General features: G+C 45.1%; 3 protein-coding genes across 4 annotated transcripts; 1 reads left to right on the top strand and 2 right to left on the bottom strand.

Moving 5' to 3' along the window:
- Positions 1-367: 367 nt before the first annotated feature.
- On the bottom strand, positions 368-7,776 carry si:ch211-212k18.5 (sal-like protein 4). Its single transcript, XM_029760282.1, has 3 exons — positions 7,401-7,776; positions 2,271-5,575; positions 368-2,056 (listed from the first exon to the last, which is right to left on the bottom strand). Exons 1-3 carry the CDS (start codon positions 7,474-7,476, stop codon positions 1,922-1,924), a joined length of 3,516 nt encoding a protein of 1,171 aa, XP_029616142.1. The 5' UTR covers positions 7,477-7,776; the 3' UTR covers positions 368-1,921.
- A 1,412-nt stretch (positions 7,777-9,188) lies between these two features.
- On the top strand, positions 9,189-11,543 carry ccnb1ip1 (cyclin B1 interacting protein 1). The gene is made up of 5 exons (XM_029760281.1): positions 9,189-9,380; positions 9,667-9,965; positions 10,251-10,397; positions 10,679-10,847; positions 11,097-11,543. Exons 2-5 carry the CDS (start codon positions 9,669-9,671, stop codon positions 11,264-11,266), a joined length of 783 nt encoding a protein of 260 aa, XP_029616141.1. The 5' UTR covers positions 9,189-9,380; positions 9,667-9,668; the 3' UTR covers positions 11,267-11,543.
- A 122-nt stretch (positions 11,544-11,665) lies between these two features.
- On the bottom strand, positions 11,666-17,157 carry LOC115198378 (tetratricopeptide repeat protein 5). Of its 2 annotated transcripts, XM_029760278.1 has the most exons (11): positions 17,069-17,157; positions 16,842-16,968; positions 15,447-15,579; positions 14,799-15,010; positions 14,001-14,151; positions 13,657-13,748; positions 13,450-13,506; positions 13,223-13,369; positions 12,765-12,979; positions 12,359-12,503; positions 11,666-12,069 (listed from the first exon to the last, which is right to left on the bottom strand). In XM_029760278.1, exons 2-11 carry the CDS (start codon positions 16,902-16,904, stop codon positions 11,950-11,952), a joined length of 1,335 nt encoding a protein of 444 aa, XP_029616138.1. In that variant the 5' UTR covers positions 16,905-16,968; positions 17,069-17,157; the 3' UTR covers positions 11,666-11,949. The 2 variants fall into 2 exon arrangements, with proteins under 2 accessions (XP_029616138.1, XP_029616140.1); XM_029760280.1 differs by lacking the exons at positions 16,842-16,968; positions 17,069-17,157 and adding an exon at positions 16,032-16,182.
- Positions 17,158-23,616: the final 6,459 nt, after the last annotated feature.

The following is a 23,616-nucleotide window of genomic DNA, read 5'->3' as shown; positions in this document are numbered from 1 at the left end:
TGTCGCTTGGGGGGGGGGGAGCTATCATTGTGTAAGGATTAAAGCTTCCTATGTGTCAGACTATTACACTGGGAGGGGGAGGACAGAGAGAGAGGGAAAATGAAAGAGAAAATGAAAGAGGGTGAGTATGAAAGAGAGTATGACAGAGAGAAAGAAGGGGGGTGAGGGGGGCCTCTACAGCTGCACTTTCAATCACACAAGCACTGATTATCCCTTTCACACACACACAGACCCCAGAACCACCGAAGAACTGAAACATACAAAAAGAAAGTGAGGCCAAAAAAGGCAGAATAAGTAGAAGGCTATAGCGTCCAATCAAAGGAACTGAGACAGACAGCCAGACATACAGAGCGCTGAGACAAACAGCGAGACAGAGCACACTCCGACATACAGAACATGTTGACATGCAAACAGAATACTTAAACAGATAGATGAATAGTCTGCGACCAGCTATACTGAGACAGACAGAGAGATAAACAATATACACAGACGGACAAACAAAAAGCTACGTTTTCACCATCAGAAGTATTTTATTTTCTGTTTTTTACATAAAAAATATGGGAAGCACATGTTATCATCATAACTACAAAAAACAATGGTTGGGAAAAAACATACGAAGGCAAAATAAAGTACTAAAACTAAAGTGATCTAATGTAGGATACAGAGCAGACAATTTCTGCAGGGCAGAAAACTTGAACTCTCAAGTGCTTTGAGAGAGAGCGGGAGAGAAGGAAGATGAGGTAAGAGGGAACAGGGGGGAGGGTGAGAGGGAAGAGGAGGAGAGAAAGAGAAAGGGAAGAGACAACAGACATGGAGGGATGAGGTTATCCACCCGACATAGTTCATCCTGGTCCTCGGGAGGTTCCGTTGATTTATACACCAGTTTCTGCTATACTTCAACACTAGCCTGGTACCAAAACTTCACAACAGTGAAACATAACACAATCTATTTGGCTGTCAGGCTACTTCTGTATGTCCCTGTGCAGATATATCCAATAAATTATGGATAAACCAATTACAATCACTGATATAAGTCATCATTGTTCATTTCTCAGGTTCCTGCTGCATGGTCACTCACAACGGCAGGAACCAGGATTGCCAAAATACATTGTATGTACGGACTGGTCAATGTAGCGCAATCATCATCCCCATCATAATCATAATCACCCATCAATCATCATCCCCATCATAATCTCTGTTTCAACGGATGTATAGACAGTAGTGTAGACAGTCAGTGCAACTCCATTGAAACATCAGTACAGCAGCAAGACAGTTTAAAAAAGTCAGTAAAAAAACTACAAACAGTAACAGGGTTAATATATACAAGGAAACGGCCACTACTACGCTGGCCTGTTTTGGTATGGAGATCGTACCGTAGATCCTAAAGAGTGAAAACACATTTTTTCTCTCTCATTCACTTCATCCCCATTTTAGAATTCAAAAATGTGAATTTCATTCATATGTTTGACTAGAACTAGCTGCTCTCCAAAACATACATCCCTGCTCATCTATTCAATTGCGATTCCGACACGCATAACGGAACTGGTTGCCGTTACGCTACAAGACAATTCGGTGACATCATGTTGTCAATAAGGCCTCATTGTGTTCTTTGAGATAGTGATATCGTAACCATGCCGACTGAATTAAAACTTCACAACAATCTAACCTTCTAAATAGACCCAACTGACTAGTACCAAAACTACACAGAATTAAAATCAATCATTCTAGAATCAATTCTAATTATATGAAGAAAATACATTCCCTTGTCAGGGCCTTAAAAAAAACTGACTGGTGCCATTAAGCAGCCAATCATGTCTTTTTACTCAGTAGTGTGCACAGGTTTCTCTGCTTCCTTCCCAGATGCAGCAGTGATTGGCTGATTCTCTAAGGTAACACGTTTCTCAGGAGCTTTGGCCAATCGTTACTTTTCATCCTCCTTTCCATTTGCTGAGCCCGAACTCGGATCCTCCGTAGTTTCATTGTCATTGGTCAGGGTGGCGGGAGGAGGAGTCTCGGTGGGAACGTTGGTCAACACAGGGTGTGTCTTCATGTGTCCCTGTTGATGGAAACAGAACATAACTTGAATTAGAATATATTTGCTAACATAACACAAACAAACACAGGAAAACATAAGAAATAGAGCGATTGCACCACACTATTTTAATTTTCCAATCTCAAGAATCAAAAGTTAGCTTCTGTCAAGTGTTCTGCATATCCATAAGAACATATGGTACTAATACATTCTATCCTTATCTTATGCTTTTTTAGACCTTTAATCCACTGCGACTGGCGTATGCCTTCCCACACAGGGTGCAGGAGTAGGGTTTGGAGGGCGTTGAGGCTGGGGTGGCTAGCTGGGAGGCCTCTGGTTCCTCTGGAGCCCTATCACTCTCCTCCGTGGAGCTAGGGGTCCGCTTCTCTCGCTCAGGCCCCTCGACCGATGAGGTATCTCTGGATGCTGTGCTCTCACTCGCCCCTTCAAGTGGGTCTGTCTCCCCTTCAGGACTGGGCTCCGGTGGGGTGATACTGGGGGACTGGGCTGGCTCTGAAGCTGCTTTAGGGCTGGCAGGAGGGGTGAGCGTGGGTGAGGGGTTGAGGGTGGCAGGGGAGTTCGGGGTGGAATCAGATTCAGGACTGGGGATGAGTCCATCTGGAGAGTTGGTCTGGTTCACTGTGGTTGAGCCAGAGCCATCAGTATCCAAAGCTGGTCTAGCGACACAGAGGGCAAGGGGAATGTTTTCCTCCTCCTCTTCCTCACCATTCCCCACTGAGGCTGGCAAGGAGCTGGTCAAGGATGTCTTGGGTAGACTAATTGGGCTGGCGTTCGAAAGGTCAGCTGGGGAGTCTTGCAAGTCTTCCACAGAGGCTGCAGACGGGCCGGAGTCCGACTCAGATTTTTCCCCCAGGAGCATGGGGTCTTCTGGGGAGGGATTATGGGTCAGAGGTGGGCTAATGCTGGCCGTGGAGGGCGAGGGTTCACACTCCCCCTCTATAAGGGGGCTCGGGTCAGCTGCCTGGGATTGCTTGGTTGCCGGACCTCCGAAGTCTAAGGTGCTGACCAGCGAGTCAGGGTTAGAGATGGAGCTGGTCATTTTTAAAGCCAGGGGGTGCAGGCCTTGGAGGCTGGAGGGTTTGGATGGAGAGGCTGTGGTCATTTGGCCCAGATCTTCTTGGGTCATATCTGTACCTTCCTCCCCCTCTCCCCCTGGGGGTATCTGGCCCCCCAGGTGCATGCGGATGTGGTGCTGCAGCACCAGGGCATTGGTGAACTTGCGCGGGCACAGCGGGCAGGAGTTCTGGGTGCGGGCGTTGGGCGGGCGGGCACGGTGGGTGGCGAGGTGGGCCCTCAGGCTTCCTTTAGTGGAGAAGGAGCGTCCACACAGCTTACAGGGGAAGGGGCGTTCACCCAGGTGGGTGGCCTGGTGGAGACTCAGGGCCCTGGGGCAGGAAAGCACCCGCAGGCACACCCCACACTGGTTAGGGGCCAGGACGGGATTGGTGGATACAGGGAGACCCTGTCCCCGGCTGCTCACCATGGCCTCAGTGTTGGGGTTGGGGCCAAGGCCCAGGGCTGCCATCATCTCCCTGCGGTAGGCGCTGGAGCTTGTGGTCAGGTCGTGGCCGTGAGTGTCCCCATTTGAGGAGCCGTCTGCTGGGCCGCAGGAGGAAAACTGGCCCCCGCCCTGGGGCTGCTTCTCCAACTTCTGGACCAGTCGCTGCAACTTGGAGGTGTCGGAGGTTTGGGTGAAGGAGGTGGTGGAGGAGGAGGAGGGGGAGGACGTGGGGAGTTTAGGATAGGGAGGGAAGGGAAGCTGGGTGTGGGGGGAGGTGAGATGGGAGGTAGGTGGGTGGGTCCCCGGGGGACGGAGGAGGGCGAGGTGGTGGGGCGAGGGTCCTCCGGGGAAGAGGATTTTGGGGAAGTGGGCCAGCTGGGAGTAGGGGGAGCCTGGTTGGAGGGCGGAGTGTGGAGGGGTGTTCTCATCAAACCTCTGCTGCTTTGCCCCTTTGAACTGGCCACCCATGGAGGATGGCGGTAACACACTACCTGAGGCGCTGCCTGCTGCAGCAGACGCCCTGTTCAGCTGTAAAAGGGAGTGAGCCGTGGACAACAGTGCCATATCCATACTGGGTGGCATAGGTATAGAGGAAGGGGAGGGGCGAGGAGACGCCCCGGAAAGGAAACCGAGCGCCATTCCCTCCGTCATTCCTTTCACGCCTCCGAACGGCGGCTCCTCGTCTTCGGCACGGCGCTTCCTACGTCTCTGGCCGGTGGTGGCGGCGACGGGGGCAGGGCTGGGCTGCTCCAGAGCCGGGGGGAGGAGCGAGAGCGACAGCTCAGGGTTCTGCTCGCGGTGACGCAGGAAGTGGGCCTTGAGGTTCCCGCGGGTGGTGAAGCGACTGAGGCAGACGGGACAATGGTAGGGCCTCTCACCTGTGTGGGAGCGCAGGTGGATTTGTAGCGAGGAATCACTGCTCAAGACCTTCCCACAAAACTTACAGGCATGCTGAGGACGTCCTGCTGAGGACAAGGACCCCAGGGAGGAGCTGGACTGCAGCAGGTGGTCCTGGGAGTGGCTGGAGGCGGGGAGGGGCGGGGTGGGGAAGCTGACCCCGTTGCTGTGGCCAAAGGGGGAGGTGTTGGAGGATTTCTCGTGGAGATAGTGCGGGGGGAGACCCAGGGACAGAGGATGCATGGAGGAGGCTATCGAGGAGCTCCAAGTGGTGGAGGAAGAGGATGAGGGCGAGGTAGAGGAGTTTGGGGCTCTGCTCCCATTAGTGTGAGAGGACAGGCTGGGCTTGGTCACAGTGAGCTGGGGGAGGAGGGAGGGGAGGCCGGCCAGGAGAGGGGAGGACGAGGATGGGACAGGAGCAGAGCAGGGATGATGTGGTGGGGAGGGGGATCCTGCTGTAAGTATTTGGTTCTTCTCTCCACTACCAGCCTGGGAGGTGTCTTGGGTATAGATGGCCCCTCCTAACCGGAGAACATGCCTACAGATCTCCTCAGTCATCTGCATCTGGTGGATCTGCCTCTGCTGCAGCACCCTCAGCTCCTCCAGGAGCACAGCCAGGGTCGGTGGCACCTGGATCTGGCCTAGCCCTGGCACCAGGGGGCTGGAGCCATTCTGATGCCCAGGACTGGTGCTCTCCCGGTGGAGAGGGAGGCTAGACGAGGAGGACAAGGAGGAGGTAGTGATGGTGGCAGAGCTGCCCATCTGTGGTGAGGTCATAGTGGCGTGGGAGTGGGCCTGATGGGAGAGGGGGTGGCCCGATGTCTGATTGAGGTTGAGTGGCAGGGATTGGGTCTGGGAGGATAAAGAGGGGTGAGGGAAGTCTGGAGAGAGGGATGAGTGGGTGTTGGGAAGAGAGGTGGTGTAGGGGGCGATGTGGCTGGGCCAGTGGGGGGGCGGAGAGCTTTCGCTGGGGAGGGAGGGCGCGTGGAGACCCCCGGGGGACGGCCGAGGGGCCAGGGGGGGCTGTCGGCCTTCGAGCGAGGTGGGGGAGGACGAGGAGGACCCAGATGAGGTCAGTTCTGAGCCTAGAGACATGCACGGTGACTTTGCTGACAGCTGGTCATCTATGGACAGAAAGAGAAACAGAAGGATTAGGACTGGTGCCTTTTCATCCCTCTATTCAAGCAAATGAAAAGTTCAGTTTCATGATCAAATTGTTAATGTTAAGTCCTCATAAGAACCATGAAAGACAGGGTACGAGCCTCATTCTTTATGGAATTGAAGTGGGAGCTCAATGTAAGTCTATAAGTCCTAACTTTTAACTGTAATCATTGATTACAACAATTGCTAATGTTTTCATATTAAATTCAAGCTTAAAGCTTCAGTCTTCTCATGTAAAGCAATGCATTAGCAAATATTGATAAATAGTCTACAAACATGCCGAGAGTCACAGTCTTTCCCCTTACATTATCTTGTCTTCTGTCCACTCTACTTCTTTCCTGAGGAAAACTCTCCAAACATCTTCTGACAACACAAACCACCTTGTTGCTATGGAAACACGTTTAAAAGGACAATGGCCATAGCCAAGAAAACCCATAACCCCTTCTAACCCGCCCCTCACTCCAGCAGTTTACGTCTTTCATCTCCCTATTCACCCTTCCCCCCTGACGTCACATCAGGGGTCAGAGGTCGGGACACGCTAAGAGTTCTGGGCACTGTCCAGAGGCTTGTGATTGGTCTACTCCTCAGATCTTCAGAGCTCTGGGGTCAAATTCTTTCAGAATCTTGAGCACAGAGTGAGAAAGAGAGAAACAAAAGAAGGGGGGGGACAATGGAAAGACAAACTAACTATTCCCTCCTAGAGGGATAGTGATGGTATTAATGACTGTACTACTGCTGCCAAATAGTCAGTCTTGGTTCTTTTCGCAGAATTCAAGGTGTTCAAAACCAGTTCCTTTGAAACAAGTTCCTCCCTGTGGAAATTTACCTGCAGAAGTTCTAAAAAGTAATTTGTATTTTTAAGGTGTGTTTGTGCAGCAAATGCAATACGATTGAAGGTGCATGCATTCTGCATTCTCCCCCCCCGCTGCATTTTACACACTGAGCCCCCCAACTGGGTAGGTGTATACAGTCAATAGAGTTGGGGGTAGAGGGAAGCATTCAGCAGTGAGCATTCAGGGGGGGGGGGGGGGGGGGGGGGGGGGCAAGGAGGAAATGAAACATGAGGGAGAAAAGCATGGAGAGAAGAAGAGAACAAGGAGAGAGATTAATCTTTACCAAAAAGACCCCTCCTCCACCTCTCCTTCCACCCTCCGATCCAGCCTTATTGTTGGTGAATAGGGAGACTTTCCTCTAAGTAATGAAAGACCTCCAGTAGTCATTCTGAGCAGACTGCTAGTTTCCTAGAGGACTAAGCACCACAGGAAAATGGCCACAGATGGATATTACCATCCAGATCACAGGGACAAGTTTACAGGGCTAGCCCTCATACCTGGAGCTCTCCCCTACTGGGGCCCATTGCAGAGTTAAAGCAGACTGAGCAATCCACTAAACTCTAATTTATTGCAAGAGGCAATGACTTTTTGTAAATATAAAATATGCAAACATAAAACACAGACATACACAGATCAAGTTATGATGATTGATCACCTGAGTAAAATGACTTTCTAGTTGTGAAAAGAAATATGTGAGGAGGAATTGACATATATAAAGTGCATCTATATTAAAATAAACAACTTGTATCTTTAGTCCTACTCTCTAGCGGGATTTTCAATCATGTTTCTCCACCTTATCTAACGTTACCTTATTTAACCCTATTGAGCACCATTATAGTTGTAAATTCCAACCTGTAACTTTTCTTGTCGCTTCATTCATTCATAGAACTATAGGAATATCCTAGGAATGAAAACATACGCATGCCTTAGAATGGCCATAATAAACTTTTCTCACCGTGCGATAGTAACCGCGTGCCCCCCGGGTCCGAGTTAACGAGCTGCTGGGGTCGTTTCTGCTTCCGGCGTGACATGATTCACGAGGAGACAGAAAGAAAGGGGGCATCAGCCGATTAAACAGCACTGGCCACTTTAAGCACTTGTAGGCTTCGAGTTCCAGAATCCGTCAAAACTCAAATTTCAGGAAAATGTGAATGTCCAGTCTGCATCTAGATGACGTTATCGAATGTTTATCCCTTGCACGTAGGAAAACAAAGAGTGGTAGAAATAGAAATCCGTATAAACGCACCGTGTCATATGAGGCTGCCGTCGGTGCGTGTGGCTGTTTTGCTAAAATCGTCTCTCGCTCTCCAAACTTGCCCAATTTGTGGCACCCCCACCCCCGCTCCCTTGCATACACATAGCCTACGCAGGCACACATAATAACATGCACACACACACATACAATCTCTTCGTGTTCCTCACTGCTATTTGCATTTCAATGGCGCGGAACACCGACTCCCTGGTTTTCCCTTTTCTCTCTGTATTTCCTTCACGCCATCACTGAACTCTCAATCAAATATCATCATAGGGGTGTTAAAATCCACATGAATAAATCAAATATATGACTTTACTTGTTGCATGCTGTTTGAACCCATTCAACTACAATTTATTGACGAACTTTGAAATGTTGCCTAGTTCATGGACCATTATTTTTGGCACAACATTTGGGGGAATTAAGTGATAGCAAATGTTTGTACTAGCCTTTGTAGATAGGTTAATAAATAACAAAATCAGAATCCTTAACAAATACACGAAATCCTGATTCTATTTGTGGTAGCTAAATGATCCTAGTTTACTCTACAAGTGGTCAAGAGACTGGGAAATAATAATAGCCTTACCATTGCAATATATGTGATCATTATGTGCTAATTATTCACGGAGAGGGCAAGAGGGATCATATAGGCCAACCGTTGCAGAATGAATGGGTACATTTGCACACAGATTTACATATGGCTAATTATCAACAAAGAGCTGGTGTGAGACTGTTGAAGCGGTTCCATCCATTCCGCATCAGAACATGCATGTGTTCCATTCCATGTCACTCTACGCACTGCCCCCCCCCCCCCATCCCCTCCCCCTTCTACCAGTGTCCTGGTGCGCAGGCAGAGCTTTATTTAAAAGGCAGAGAATAGATGGGAATCTACGACAATGGCGCACTGGACACAGTTGAGTGAGCACCTCTTCTCTCTCCCTATGAACCCCGGATCCAGTGCTGCTCCAGCACAATGCCCTCTTTCACCCCCCGCCTTTACTCCTGTACCACGTGGAGGAGGGATAAAAAAGAGAGAGCGAGAAAAGGGACCCTTTTTAAGTAGGTGTCTCGCATACATGTCCCACTCAATACATGGTGGACAGGAATGAACAGCAAAAGGCTGGTTACATGGAACCAAAATCATTAATAGCATGGTAAATAACAATGATTGTACAAAGATGTGTGAGGATTAAACCAATGCCAAGTCAATTAAAAGCATAGCATCAACCTGTATAAAAACGAATCAAGTATTCCAAACATGAATAGGCAAAACGTTACCAAAAATTCCACTAGTAAAAATGGATGCACTTTCAAATCACATTTTATTTGTCACATGCGCCGAATACAACAGGTGTAAACCTTACAATACAATGCTAATTACAAGCCCTTTACAAACAATGCATCATTTTACCAACAACGCAGAACTCAAACTTGTAATTATCCTTCCTTATTATTAATTAAGGAAAATATTTAACTTTAGTTTTGACTACATAAGTCTTAACGAGTAATACCTATTTTATTACGTCTATAATAACGGACATATTTGATTGGTCCCTTGAAATTTCTAGCAAGCCAATCAGAATTTTCATTCGAGCCCGCTTCAAAGACATGTACTGTAGCTAGCTAGTAAACCTTTAGCATCAAAACATTCCTCAAACGTCCTACTTTAGCCCAATTAAACAGGTACGTTTGTTGAACCCATTGAGTATCGTAAACAGCTACATTTTTATAGAGTTGTAGCTAGCTACTAATTTCAGAAAGAAATGTTAGAACTAACGTTACACGTATTTTGTAGTAGCAGTTTGTGTGGCGAGACAGCTAGCATGCTAGTATGCTAAGGATGGCAGAGGTTGGATGTTGCATACCTTCTATTGCGACACGTTACATCATGAACGAAACTTTACATCATCAACCTCTGTGTGTGAGGTGAGTGTCTGAAGTTTCACCAAGTTGTTCTTGTCCCCGACAGCCATGTCTATGTGCGACGACACTCTGCTCTGCAACTACCCAAAGTGTCGGGCGAAGCTGTGTGGTTTCGCCTGGGTCACAGCTTGCTCTCACGCCTTCTGTGACCAACATGGATCCGGAGAGTTCAGCCGCTCCCCGGCAATATGCCCGGCCTGCTCCTCTGCACTCTCGGGGAAGCTGGACATTGTGCGCACTGAGCTGTCGCCATCTGAGGAGTATAAGGCCATGGTGTTGGCGGGACTGAGGCCAGAGACAGTGCTGGACATAAGCGCCCGTGCCCTGGCTTTCTGGACTTACCAGGTATGTCATTGTGTTGCCTATGACATTCACAGTATGTAATTACTCCATTGTTTATCTCAGACCTGGTCCAGGAGACCCTCCGAGTGTGCAGGCTTTTGTTCCAGCCTGGTACTAACACACCTGATTCAACTGCTCAAACCAAGCCTGCACACCCTGTGGGTCCCCAGGACAAGGGATGAAGGACACAATTCAAGAAATGGGGGTGTCAAATCTATCTTATACCATCACCTTCTCACGGTGTGTGTGCTTGTGTCCGACATGCGTGTGCATGTGTGTGTGTTGCAGGTGCACCAGGAGCGTATGTTCCAGGAGTACAGTCTGTCCCGGGCCGAGGGTCAGGTGAAACAGATGGAGAAGGTGCTGACCCAGCAGAACCAGAGCAGAGAGCTGGAGCTCAATGCCATGAGAGGGGAGGTCACCTCACTGAAGAAGGTACCACCTTTACGTCACATCAGACCCTGGAGTGGGCAAGCTTAGTCTCCTATTGGGTGCAGGATTTTGCTCCATTTGTACACTAACACTTGATTCAACTCATCACAATTAGTGCTGCTCGGCCGGAACAAATGCCTTGCACCCAGCCATCCACTGTGGCCCTTCACCACCCGGAATGAATGCCCAGCCCTAACCATAACCCAATCACTTTTATTTAGCCTTCTATATACTCTACCTCGTTATCGCCCTCCATCTCCTTTGGTATCCCTCGTCTCTTTCAGGTGATGGAGGAGTACAAGAGGAAGTACAGTGAAGTGTCAGAGCGTCTGATGGAGAGGAACAGACAGTACCAGAAGCTACAGGGGCTCTATGACTCGCTGAGGCTACGCAACATGGTGGTGGGGGACAGAGAGGCACCACGCCAGCCAGGACCCCCGGAGTTCAACACAGGTTAGAGAGGGAGTAGGGTCTGAATCCTGTTGAGAGACGCATCTCGGAGTTCTGTCTGTGTAAAATAATGTGTGTATGTCGTTAGGAATTTACCTGAAAGTTTGAGTTCAGCTTGCTTGTCTCAACTCAGGACTTACGCCATAGGATTGGTTAAAAACAAGGATTGCAAGGATTGGTTAAAAACAAAACGTATAAAAGAGGCGTAGAGAATACCAGGTCTGGAGATTCAACCCCCTACCCGTTTCCCAGGGGTGGTCAGGCAATCCTCTCCCCGGGGGAGTCCTCACTTCCTGGGCATGGGCCCTGAAGGGGACAGCCGCCTTTTCTCCTCCCTGGAGCCCGATGCTGGAGCCAAGACCTTCTTCCAGTTCAGCTCTCCTGCCAGAGACAGGGGCCGGGCCTTACTGAAGAAGTACTGAGACTAGAATTACAATTCTAGAACTCCAGGATTAGAATTAATAGAATAATTGTATTTCTGACTGAGGCAACGCTGGTTGGGTACCTGGCTGCTGGATCAATGACAGCATTATCATAGTGTAGACTGTCAGGTTATCTAAGGATGGTTTGATATTCATATTGTAGTTGCCTTTTTTATTACCTGAAGTTACTGTATCTTGATGAAATGCTCTGATACAACATTTATGTTTGCATTGCACTTATTTTGTCAATAAAATTCAGCATGACCATTGTAAGAAAGTTGCATGTTATTCTACTAAAATGTTATTTTTCACTGAAAGGTTTAACTACCTTCCAGTGAAAGAGGATGAACTATATAAAGCATGCATGTGAAATCATGTCCACATTGGAGAAAGACAATATTTGGGGAATGGGGATGTTTGTTTTAATGTCTTGAACACATAAGTCTGACACCATTGTCATCGCAATGAATTATCATATTGTAGTCAGTCATTTACAAAATCGCCCCGGCCTCCCTCCCAGAAAATACAAAAAAAAAAGAAATATTTATAAATATGTACAAACAGTGTATTCCTAAAGACTTTAACATAACAAGGATCTACTATTTACAAAACTCACACATGAAAACATTTTGAAAAACAGGCACTCGCTCATCATGCTTCTTCCCTCCGCTGCCCTCCTCCTCTCATTCACTCTGGGGCTTGTAACTGACGGAGGCTGCAGTCTGAGCCTGGACATTCTGTCTCTTGCCATTGACGATGAGGAGTAGGGGAGAGTCCACTCGTATACTGCGGAAGTCAAACGTCTGCAGGAGGCACAGGGGAGAAGAGAGAATAGATCAGAGAATCAGAAATGTTGCGAGTATCAAGATTTATGTTAGGTATGATGTTACATTAACAAATGCAGAGAGGATTTCCATCTTTGGACAGTGCAATCACAGTTTGTATTCTAGTCAGATGCTTTGTGTATGTTTATAGCACAAGTACTGCATGTTGTCGACACTGACCTGTTTTCACAATGTTATAACATTCCTATCACAAGTTGTGTGCAGTGGTCCATGTTAGCTGGAGAGAGAGAGAGAGAGAGAGTCTGACCTGGTCGTTGTGGGCTACACTGTGGCGTTTGACCTGGGGCTCCGGGATGACCACTGAGTCGCCAATCAGAACACCCCAACTGTCTGCTGTGTTATAAACCATGATCACGCAGCACGTCTCCTCACTGTCCACCATGCCAAACGTACTGGGAGAGAGAGACAGTCACATTACTGTCTATCCACCATAGAGAATGTACAGTAAGAGGACAACTCATCATAAAACTGCATGTTCAACAAAGGGAATGCACTGTATGGTATGGAGAAAAACATTCATAATTAAGCAAAGGGACACAAAACGCTATCTATCATTCTTCAAATGCATAAAGAAACATGTATGCAAACAGACACAAAGTGCACAGCAGGTCCCACATTACAGATAGCATTCTATCACTAGAAGGTAGACTCACAAGGCCATGCGTCCCTCAGAGGCCAGGCTGAACACCACCTTGCCCAGGGCAGCCACCCCAGTGTTGTGGCCGTGTGCCAGGGCAGACAGGTTGCGGGGCTCCAGGCTCCCAACGCGGCCTGCGGGGGAGCGGAACTGAGGGGAGGAGCACGGCCCCAGGGCCGACGTGCTGAGGTTGGAGAGCATCGTCCGCAGGCGCCGGGCCTTCACCTTCCCCTGTAGGCGTGAAAGAGTAGCAGACTAACCAGTGGGAAAGCATAGTACTCTGGCGCCACCTACTGGTGATTTATAACACTTTCCTTTGCGTCAATGAATGGTAATAAGAAATGCGTTTGTATTTATTTATTTATTGAGTTTATATCCTAGACAGATCCCATGAACTGCCGATAGATGTCGGTTGGAGACTGATGTTCCCTGTGCAGTTTATCTATGAGAATGTGAGTGGTTCTCCTGTCCTACCTTGTTCTCTGTGAGTGCTGTGAGTTTCTCCAGGTATTCCAGCAGCTGCCTCTCCCTCTCTGGAGGCTCTTGCCACGCGGGGTCCAGTGCCGCAGCCCGACTGTACCCCCCCAGCGCAGACCCAAACATCTCCTCATACTGGAACAGCTGAAGGAGCGGACACAATCATGCATTTTATCACATGCCTATTGTAACAATCATATCAGAATATGTAAACAATGTGTTACCGTGGCTCTGTTGAAGTGTAGATCAGGGTTGGCGGTTTCTGTTCGGTCCACTTTCTCCTGAAAGAGAGAACAGAGAGGAAAGGAATTATATAGTGTTGCTGAACAATGATTATTGCCCGAGAATTAAATTGACTTGCCCATACTGTCCAGTCAGGCTTTTGTAAAAACAACCCAGTTTGGTGTGCGTGTGTGGACATATTCACTCACAGCCTGTGCGTAGGCACTCAGAGCCTGTTGAGACATCTGTGGATTCTGTCCACAGGTGAAGAACAGGGAGATGTAGGCGTTTCCTAGGATGTCTGTCAAAAAATACCAATAACTCAATGTTCCACTCATATTCAGCACTATAAGACATTCTTCTCATACCAGTCATTTACATAAACTGCTGTTCTTTTATCCTCTCTTTTGAAAATGTGAATTACAGCCAAAATCATTTCCCACCATGCTTAGACCCATCCATACCTCCAACGTATGTACCTGTACCCATACTCCACACCAGTAACCCCATGTGAAATATGAATATCTCTTATGAGACTACCCATCATACTCACACCAGGAGGTGCCGTCTGTGACGTCCAGCTGTACAGCCTGCCTGGCCATGTCCACGCTCTCCAGGACCCTCTTCCCCTGCTCATCACCGCCCCCACCCGGTAGCTGCCTCAGCACCATGGACAGACTGCGCAGAGACACCTTGTTCTTAGTCTGGGAGGGAGGGAGAAAATATATGTGATGAGGATAATCCAGATAAAACCATGAAAAGTAAAAAAAAAAAAAATGAATCTGATGCCTGTGTGTTCCAGCACAATTATGCCAGATTTGGAATGGGTTCCAATCCGGCACACTGCCCTTTGATTAATCCTTCCTCTATAGTGCCCATCTTTCCATCACTGCACTCTCTCTTCAATAAAGCAAAAAAATATTGCCCAACTCCTTAAAAAAAAATTATAAATGGATATTGGTTTGGGGGTAGGTCAATTAAATGACTTAGCAATAGAGGATAAAAGAGACCTTTGTGGACAAAAGATGTGAAGGTAAAAAGAAAGAGAGAGACAAAGAAAGGTGGAAACAATGGGAGAGGAAGAGCTATGGCTTGGAAGTCTGAGAGAAACAGCTGTTGTTTGTGTAGGACTAAGGCTATAACCAGTGTTGCACACTTTACATGCATTCTATTCATGTTATCCTCTCAGCAAGGCTCTACTGAATACTTTGTTCTCAACACAATAACAGTACCACGACACTGACATCACTCTCTCCAGTTAACCTCAAGAGCTTTGTGATTCCTGCGGTCTATAAATTAAATAACGCGCAGCTATGCAAATAAAATGTATTACTACTGTATTGTTGCTAACCTGCTGCAGGGCTCCAGTGAAGCAGGTCTTGGCGGTGGTCAGGTCGCCTTTCTTCCAGTACTGCTCCCCCAGGATATTCCAGCCCTCCACCAGCCCAGGTTCCAGCTTCACGGCCCTGGACAGGCACTCCTCGGCGGTGGTGCTAAACTCTGGAGCCACCCCCAGGCAGCGGCCCCGCAGAAGCAGGAACTCAGCGTTGTGCTTATACGACTCTGGAGAAGACAGAGAGATTATTCTGTAGTCAATTGAATTATTTTGTGTTTGAAGATGTAACCCCACATATTAGATGTCAAATGGAGGCAAAGCTAAACTCAGTCAGCACTGTGCTTATGTAACCTCGTCCCCAGGCTCAATTGCTACTGTATGAGAGAGCTGGCTGATGGACGACAACAGTGCTTATAAAACTAGATGAGATGGGTGGACACAAATAGTCTTAGTTAGGTAAGTCATTGATGAATAAATAATGCATAAAGAGATCCCTCTCTAGATCGGCAAGTGTGAATACTGAATAGTGCAGTAAAATATGTGTAGCTAAACATTAAAATGCCAAATGGATACAAAGCTATCATGCAAAATGGCAGTATATTATTTTTACATGTGTAGTTACTAAATCACAACACACCTTCCTTTTCTGTTCTGTCATCTCACCTTCTTTCTCTCTAAGCTTCGTTAGAGTCTTCTCCATCGCCTGTGCCACATCATTCTGTTTCCTCCCTGCATCCTCCACACTGTGAGTCTCAAAGTAATGATCCCGAAAATGATACAACTCATCCACAAGTTCCTGACCCAGAAACAGAGATGGGAACTGGTATTATGCATTCACTACTGTAAGTCGCTCTGGATAAGAGTGTCTGCTAAATGACTAAAATGTAAATGTAAATGTATTGATACCATGGTATTGATACCAGAGAAATAAACTAGATGCATGATTAGAGGCAGATGATGATACAAGAATATGATTTTGCAATGTGTTGCTGAATAGGACTGGACTGCAAATGTACTTGATGAGGCTAGGACCCTTGCATGAGTGGGTGCATGCATGCTCATTGGCAATGAGGGATCCATTCCATTACACATAAGAGTTATTGGAAGAAGGCGTCTTCTGTAAGGGTGAGTTTTGTTAAGAGCTTAAGAGCCCCCGACGTTAAGTCTGAACATTAACATGCATGTAGGGTTTTGAAAGCAAAGGACCTTATATTTCATATCAGTGAGGAATGTTTCATTGATACACACCTTTATAGGGTTAGTACTCCCACAGATCGTATATCCATGTTACAGGGAGTGTTTACAGTAGACAGACGGAAGACAGAGGGAGAACCTGTGCTAATTAGCTATCTGGCATGCTCCGAACACCTGTGTAATGGAAGAAGGCTGCCAGAAATGTGTTGTCACTGAAAAAATACTGTCGGCTACAACTGTGATAATGCCGGTTAAAACATTGATATGAAAGTAATGGGCATTATTTTTCTAAAACTGTATCACAATTTAGAATCGATTCACGTTTAGATGGAGTATTTGGCTACTTTATCTACCAGAGACAGTCTACCTCTTATGATACTGTATCATATAAGGTCCTTGGACCTTAAGAAGAAACGGTAGGCTCTTTAAAAAATACATCTTGGGCTATGAGATATGATGACGCAGCAAGTTTAGCTAGCTAAACGTTCAACGTAACTTAGATGGAGAGAGATTGTAACTAAGAACGATGCACACCATCCAAAGCTAGCTAGCTAACGTTAACTAGCGAACTGAGGAGCTTGATGCATAAACATATAGAGAAAACTGATGGCTCGGCAGATTTAGAGACAACCAACTCGGGTTGAAGATAGCAAAAAAAAATCAACCACAAAACAGATTTTGGTCGATTAATATGACAGTTGGTGTCAGTTGTTATAGTAACGAGTCTGGAGGAGAGCTAACTAGCTACCGTCAAAGGGAATATGTTATCTAACTTTAGACAAGACCTCCATTAAAATACTCAGGTTAAGAAACCTCATGACAATATATTACATGTAGGGATTATAGCATTATCTTTTGCAATACCTTTAAGATCTGTAAATCATCTTTCCCAGCCGCAGGATTACCATCCTTATCCACTTCCGCCATCTTTCCAGTGGTTGTTGGAAGAAGAATTCGAGAAAACTAAATTGAAAACACAGCACCTGCTGGCCTAGGGGGTCAGCAGTAGGAGAATATTAACATATTCGTTGCTAAACAACTCTTATTTAGTGAATGTACTAAATCGAAGTTTGTATTATTATTTATTTTACCGCAGATTGCCAACTAATGAACTAAGTTCGGATAGTTGTTGAACCAGAGACATTAAAACAAGCGTTTTGCCGGAAGTATCCCCTTTCGAACAGGAAATGTGTCGGTTTCCAAAACACATTCTGCTCATTTTAACAAATCTATTTATTTTAAATAGCCACGACTTAACATAACCTAAACATATTATTTCAACTAGTTCTGCGAGGTGACAAATCCAACTTGCAATAAAATCGTATGATTTAAAAAAGAGGGAACCATTCATTTATTGTTGTTGCCGTGTCCACACATACCTATTGGTCCACATTATCCCGCTAAACTAACCGAGCAAGTACTAGATAGCGGTAAATCGCCGCGTGCCGCTTAGGTCGCCCATTTCGCTTGTGGGCGTGCTGCCAGCTTGTTCAATTTTGCGTCAAGAATTCAGCATTGCAACTTTGTATGAAGGTCTGGTTATTAAATGGGTACATAATTCAATAGTAATATCCTCTAAAATGCTCTGGTGACAAACACAGTTTGCTGCCCTGTTTCCAATTGTCCACATGGCTAGGAGAACATATTCAAGTAAATAAATACGTTACATTTCGAAAATGTAAAAAAACAAAACGATGTATTATTAGCTAACTAGCTACAGTGCAGGCTAACTCAAATGAGCTAGCTAGCTAGCTAGCTAACTACAGCTGAAGTCACGTTTACATACACCTTAGCCAAATACATTTAAACTCAGTTTTTCACAATTCCTGACATTTAATCCTAGTAAAAATTCCCAGTCTTAGGTCAGTTAGGATCACCTCTTTATTTTAAGAATGTGAAATGTCAGAGTAATAGAGTGATTTATTTCAGCTTTTATTTCTTCATTACAGTGGGTAATGACTTCCGACTTTTATTATTCCCAGTGGGTCAGAAGTTTACATACACTCAAATAGTATTTGGTAGCATTGCCTTTAAATTGTTTAACTTGGGTCAAACAGTTTGGGTAGCCTTCCACAAGCTTCCCACAATAAGTTGGGTGAATTTTGGCCCATTCCTCCTGACAGAGCTGGTGTAACGGAGTCAGGTTTGTAGGCCTCCTTGCTCGCACACGCTTTTTCAGTTCTGCCCACACATTTTCTATACAATTGTGGTGAGGGTTTTGTGATAGCAACTCCAATACCTTGACTTTGTTGTCCTTAAGCCATTTTGCCACAACTTTGGAAGTATGCTTTGGGTCATTGTCCATTTGGAAGACCCATTTGCGACCAAGCTTTAACTTCCTGACTGATATCTTGAGATGTTGCCTCAATATATCCACATCATTTTCCTGCCTCATGATGCCATCTATTTTGTGAAGTGCACCAGTCCCTCCTGCAGCAAAGCACCCTCACAACATGGTGCTGCCACCCCTGTGGTCCCGTGTGGCTCAGTTGGTAGAGCATGGTGTTTGCAACGCCAGGGTTGTGGGTTCGATTCCCACGGGGGACCAGTACGGGGGAAAAATGTATGAAATGTATGCATTCACTACTGTAAGTCGCTCTGGATAAGAGCATCTGCTAAATGACTCAAATGCAATGTAAATGTAATGTAAAAATGTGTTCTTCGGCTTGCAAGCATCCCCCTTTTTCCTCGAAACATAGCGATGGTCATTATGGCCAAACAGTTCTTTTTTTTCAGACCAGAGGACATTTCTACAAAAAGTACGATCTTTGTCCATGTGCAGTTGCAAACCGTAGTCTGGCTTTTTTTATGGCGGTTTTGGAGTAGTGGCTTCTTCCTTGCTGAGCGGCCTTTAAGGCTATGTCGATATAGGACTTGATTTACTGTGGATATAGATACTTTTGTACCTGTTTCCTCCAGCATCTTCACACGGTCGTTTGCTGATGTTCTGGGATTGATTTGCACTTTTCACACCAAAGTACATTTCATCTCTAGGAGACAGAATGCGTCTCCTTCCTGAGTGGTATGACGGCTGCGTGGTCCTATGGTGTTTACAATTGTGTACTATTGTTTGTACAGATGAACGTGGTACCTTCAAGCATTTGGAAATTGCTCCCATGGATGAACCAGACTTGTGGATGTCTACATTTTTTTTCTGAGGTCTTGGCTGATTTCTTTTGATTTTCCCATGATGTCAAGCAAAGAGGCACTGAGTTTGAAGGTAGGCCTTGAAATACATCCACAGGTACACCTCCAATTGACTCAAATGATACAGTGAAATAATCTCTGTAAATAATTGTTGGAAAAATTACTTGTCATCCACAAAGTAGATGTCCTAACTGACTTGCCAAAACTATAGTTTGTTAACAAGAAATTTGTGGAGTGGTTGAAAAACGAGTTTTAATGACTCCAACCTAAGTGTATGTAAACCTCCGACTTCAACTATATCTAGCCAACTTCACATACTGTATAGATGGCTAGCTAAGTGAATGAAATAACACCATCTACCTAACTTCATATTAGCTAGCTATCTTGATGTATTTATCACTGTAAAAAAAAAACTCCAAATGCATTTGTAGGTAGTTAGCTAACAGCCGTGAAAGAGGGTGAAAGGATAGCAGCCCCAACTGTCAGTGAGAGAGTAGGCTATTCTGGACAGGGAAGGTACTTTTGTGTAGTTCCAGTCCCTAGAAGTGAAGATGGAGATAATAGTAACATCATATTCAGTGCTATAATTTGACTATAATTTAGTCTTTCTTGTGAGGTTTTCTGTCATCAGATAAAGAGAGCTATGAAAGCCTGTCTACATATGAAGAGGTCCCAATGAAGAGCAGTGGTTCTCAGTCCTGGTCCTGGGGACTCAAAGGGGTGCACATTTTTGTTTTTGCCTTAGCACTGCACAGCTGATTCAAATGATCAGCTCATCATCAAGCTTCAAGTGTTATTTATGTATTCATTTGTGATGCTATCCTTAATATGATCCTGTTATTGTCACATACTACACATGCGTATGCCCATGCATCTATCAATCCAATGTTATCATGATTTGTTATCAGGGATATTATTATAATCCACAATGACCTGATGATGTAAAAGTCTAATAATTACATTGTCGTCCATATTCCTACAGATACCTTGTAACTGGAGATTCCTTAAAACTTCTTATGGACTGGGGGCAGTATTTCGACGTCTGGATGAGAAGCATGCCCAAAGTAAACTGCCTGTTACTCAGGCTCAGAAGCTAGGATATGCATATAATTGTAAGATTTGGATAGAAAACACTCTAAAGTTTCCAAAACGGTTAAAATAATGTCTGTGAGTATAACAGAACTGATATGGCAGGCGAAAACCTGAGGAAAATCCATCCAGGAAGTGGGATTTTTTTGATGTGGGTATTTTCAATTGAATGCCTATAGAGTATCTAATGGGTTAGGACCCCGATTTCAGTTCCTATGGCTTCCACTAGATGACAACAGTCCTTAGACATTGTTTCAGGCTTGTTTTCTGAAAAATGAAGAAGAATGAGACCTTTCTGTCAGTGGACTGTAGAATCATGCAGTGCTGGTTTGTGCGCATGACCGAGTGCGCGCCCTTCGTTGTTTTTCTTTTCTATTGAATACGCTATTGTCCAGTTGAAATATTATCGATTATTTAGACAATTGACAACCTGAGGATTAATTATAAACATCGTTTGACATGTTTCGACGAACTTTACCGGTACTAGTAGGATGTATTCGTCTGCATGTTTTGACCGCCTTTGAGCCAGTGGATTACTGAACAAAACGCGCCAACAAAACTGAGTTTTTGGGATATAAAGAGGGACTTTATCGAACAAAACTTACATTTATTGGGTACCTGGGACTCTTGTGACTGCAACCATATGAAGATCTTCAAAGGTAAGTGATTAATTTTATCGCTATTTCTGACTTTTGTAATTCCTTTACTTGGTTGTAAAATGTTTGTATGCTTTTGTAAGCGGGGCGCTGTCCTCAGATAATCGCATGGTATGCTTTCGCCGTAAAGCCCTTTTGAAATCTGACAAAGTGGCTGGATTAACAAGAAGTTCATCTTTAAGCCGATGTATAACACTTGTATTTTTTATGAATGTTTATTATAACTATTTCTGTATTCTGCAATTCTGCAATTTCACCGGATGTTGTCGAGGTGGGTCGCTAGCGGAACGCCTGCGCCAGAAAGGTTAAACGATTGCCTACAGTTAACGTGTAGGGCACTGCAAGGTTGGGTGACCAGGGCCATCTGGGACTGCATCCTGGAGGAATTCAGGTGTGTGAAGGCTACCTGTGTCCTGCATAACTACATGAGGATGGACACGAGGACCAGGAGGGAAACTGCAGCTCACCGCCGTGTGCCAGAGGAGAAGTCTGCTGCTCTGCAGGATGTTTCAAGGATGGGGTCCATCAATGCAGCAGGAGAGGCAATCTGTGTACGGGAGATCTTCACCTCCTACGTCTTCGAAAAGCTGTTCTCTGGCAACACCATAGACTACACTATGCACAACCAAAGGCTCTTTTAAGAGCCATTCACATTGCAATAAGAGTATTCTTCCATTTACTTAGCTATGTCAACTGCAGTTATTCAATTCCCAATTTCTCTCCCTTTGTTTTCTACTTCTCAGGTGAGGGTGCTGTTTAGGTATGGGTGTGATGTCTGTACAAAAACAAAACAGGCTATTTTAAATCACCCATATTGAAAAAATGTAGAACAATTAGACACCCTATAACCCACACTGACACACTCATGTATCAATCTGATTGATGGATTGTGTTGCGCAGTAATCAGGCTCAGGTGTATACGTGTGGCTCCTTCCACCTTCATAGAATAGGCAAGACAGCCAAACATGGAGAATTGTAAGACACTTCATTATTTCTATAACTACGCTATATTGTTTGTCCTCGTGTGTCCGTTCATGTTTTTCAGCATAAAGTACTCTGCAGCCACTTAGTGTGGTGTGGACACCAGGTGAGGCCACACACAGATTCCTGTTGAACACCGTCTCTTTTAACTACTTTATTTTCTCAATAAGTCTCTCTCCTTCACTTCATCCCTCTCCTCCCTAAATCCTCTTGGTTATATCAGCTGTGTCGGTGAACCCATCCTGCATCTGAACTGGCTACATAGAGGCCACAGCATGATCAGAGGTGAGAGGTCACTTGGTCAGGTCAACAGGAAGTATTATTAAAGAGGTGCTTTGCATTGAAATACAGATGGAGATGTAGTAGGATCATTAACTCTGGGACAAGGTCAGTTTTGCATTTCACCTCCTGATTATTATGACTAACAATGTTAGAATAAAAAATAAAAACACAAGGATTAAACATGCTCTCTCTCTCCATCTGTCTCTCGTCTGCAGATGTTTTGATGTGAGAGGATGCCAACCCGCAGTCCCATCATCGCCACCTCACCCACTTCTAAGATAACCTTTGGGCTGACTAGAGACACTATTATGTAATTGTGATGAACTGAGATATTTGGGTTGCACTGTGATTCATTAATCATATGCTGCCTTCCCTGCTCCTATGTTCTTACCTCTTTCCCTTTCTGTCTTTTACACCTCTCTCGCCACCTTCATCTGTTTTTATAATGCACAACAGATGTGCATTTAAGTACAGATTGAACTTGTATTTATAATGCATTTATTTATAACAATTGGATAATGAACTTCTTTCAATAAAGCGTGTCACATTCTCTACTGGTTGAAATTAAATCTCATTTGATGAAACACTACACCTATCCTGTTTATCAGATGAAGGGCATTAGATATTGACATGAACCGGGTTTAGAGTATTTACATGATGCATAGGAAGTGTAGTGTACTGTTTCTTAAAATTCTATTTCTGTATATATGAATTACAAATCAGCCTTTTAATTAGTTAAATCCTGTTTCTAGTCTACTAGTTACAATGTGTAACCATTGATGTCCCAGGACCAAGATTGGTAAACACTGTTGAAGTGTATAATTGTAAAACATACATACATGCATACACAGCATCATTCAAAGACTGGAATTTGATACTCCTGGTAGTGGATATGACATTTATACCTGAACTGCACCTTTATTTGCTAAGGTAGAATACATGATCAGTGAATACGTTAAATGTACAGGCTACAATGTGGGGATCTCATGCATGGTAATAACTACATGTAAATACGACTTGCATCCTTGGCACAACGTTATATTCTACTCAATCCATAGGCTTCATTAATGTCATTCAGACTGTTTTGAAGCTGATACAACTGTCTATGATAGCTGAGGTTCATAGCTAGGTTCTGAACTAATATGTATACCAAACGTTTGGGCCCATACACAGATTGGCTAGATAGCTAGCTACACATCCATAGGCATACAGGTATTTTTATCCTCCACTGCACAATAAGCAAGAACATAGCTAGCTATGTTATTTAATCTATCTGCATTGCATGGCAATTATCAGCAAGGCAAGATTACAAAACAGTACATTCAATTTGCAGTAAATGCTTTAGCTAGCTAGATTCTTTACATCCACTGTTTCACAAGACGACTGCCTGGTTTGCTGGTTGTTTCAGAATTACAATTTCATACTCATGCCACAACATCATAAAGCTAGCCAGCTAGCTGGCTAATGTTAGCTAGTCAGCTAGC

This window comes from Salmo trutta, chromosome 8 (genome assembly GCF_901001165.1).
Source record: "Salmo trutta chromosome 8, fSalTru1.1, whole genome shotgun sequence".
Classification (NCBI taxonomy): Eukaryota; Metazoa; Chordata; class Actinopteri; order Salmoniformes; family Salmonidae; genus Salmo; species Salmo trutta.
Note: the sequence above shows the minus strand (reverse complement) of the source record. Positions and strands in the feature narration are given on the sequence as shown.

Bases quoted from the DNA above. Each gene is read 5' to 3' on its own strand.
- LOC115198378 (XM_029760278.1), bottom strand. From the start codon at position 16,904: ATGGCGGAAGTGGATAAGGATGGTAATCCTGCGGCTGGGAAAGATGAT. The intron at 15,011-15,446 runs GTGAGATGACAG...TGTCTTCTCCAG, and splicing joins GAAGCTTAGAGAGAAAGAAG to AGTCGTATAAGCACAACGCT. The intron at 12,070-12,358 runs GTCAGACTCTCT...TGCCTCCTGCAG, and splicing joins GTGTAGCCCACAACGACCAG to ACGTTTGACTTCCGCAGTAT.
- ccnb1ip1 (XM_029760281.1), top strand. From the start codon at position 9,669: ATGTCTATGTGCGACGACACTCTGCTCTGCAACTACCCAAAGTGTCGG. The intron at 9,966-10,250 runs GTATGTCATTGT...TGTGTGTTGCAG, and splicing joins TGGCTTTCTGGACTTACCAG to GTGCACCAGGAGCGTATGTT. The intron at 10,398-10,678 runs GTACCACCTTTA...CGTCTCTTTCAG, and splicing joins AGGTCACCTCACTGAAGAAG to GTGATGGAGGAGTACAAGAG.
- si:ch211-212k18.5 (XM_029760282.1), bottom strand. From the start codon at position 7,476: ATGTCACGCCGGAAGCAGAAACGACCCCAGCAGCTCGTTAACTCGGAC. The intron at 5,576-7,400 runs GTGAGAAAAGTT...TTCTGTCCATAG, and splicing joins CACGCGGTTACTATCGCACG to ATGACCAGCTGTCAGCAAAG. The intron at 2,057-2,270 runs GTCTAAAAAAGC...TTCCATCAACAG, and splicing joins CCAGTCGCAGTGGATTAAAG to GGACACATGAAGACACACCC.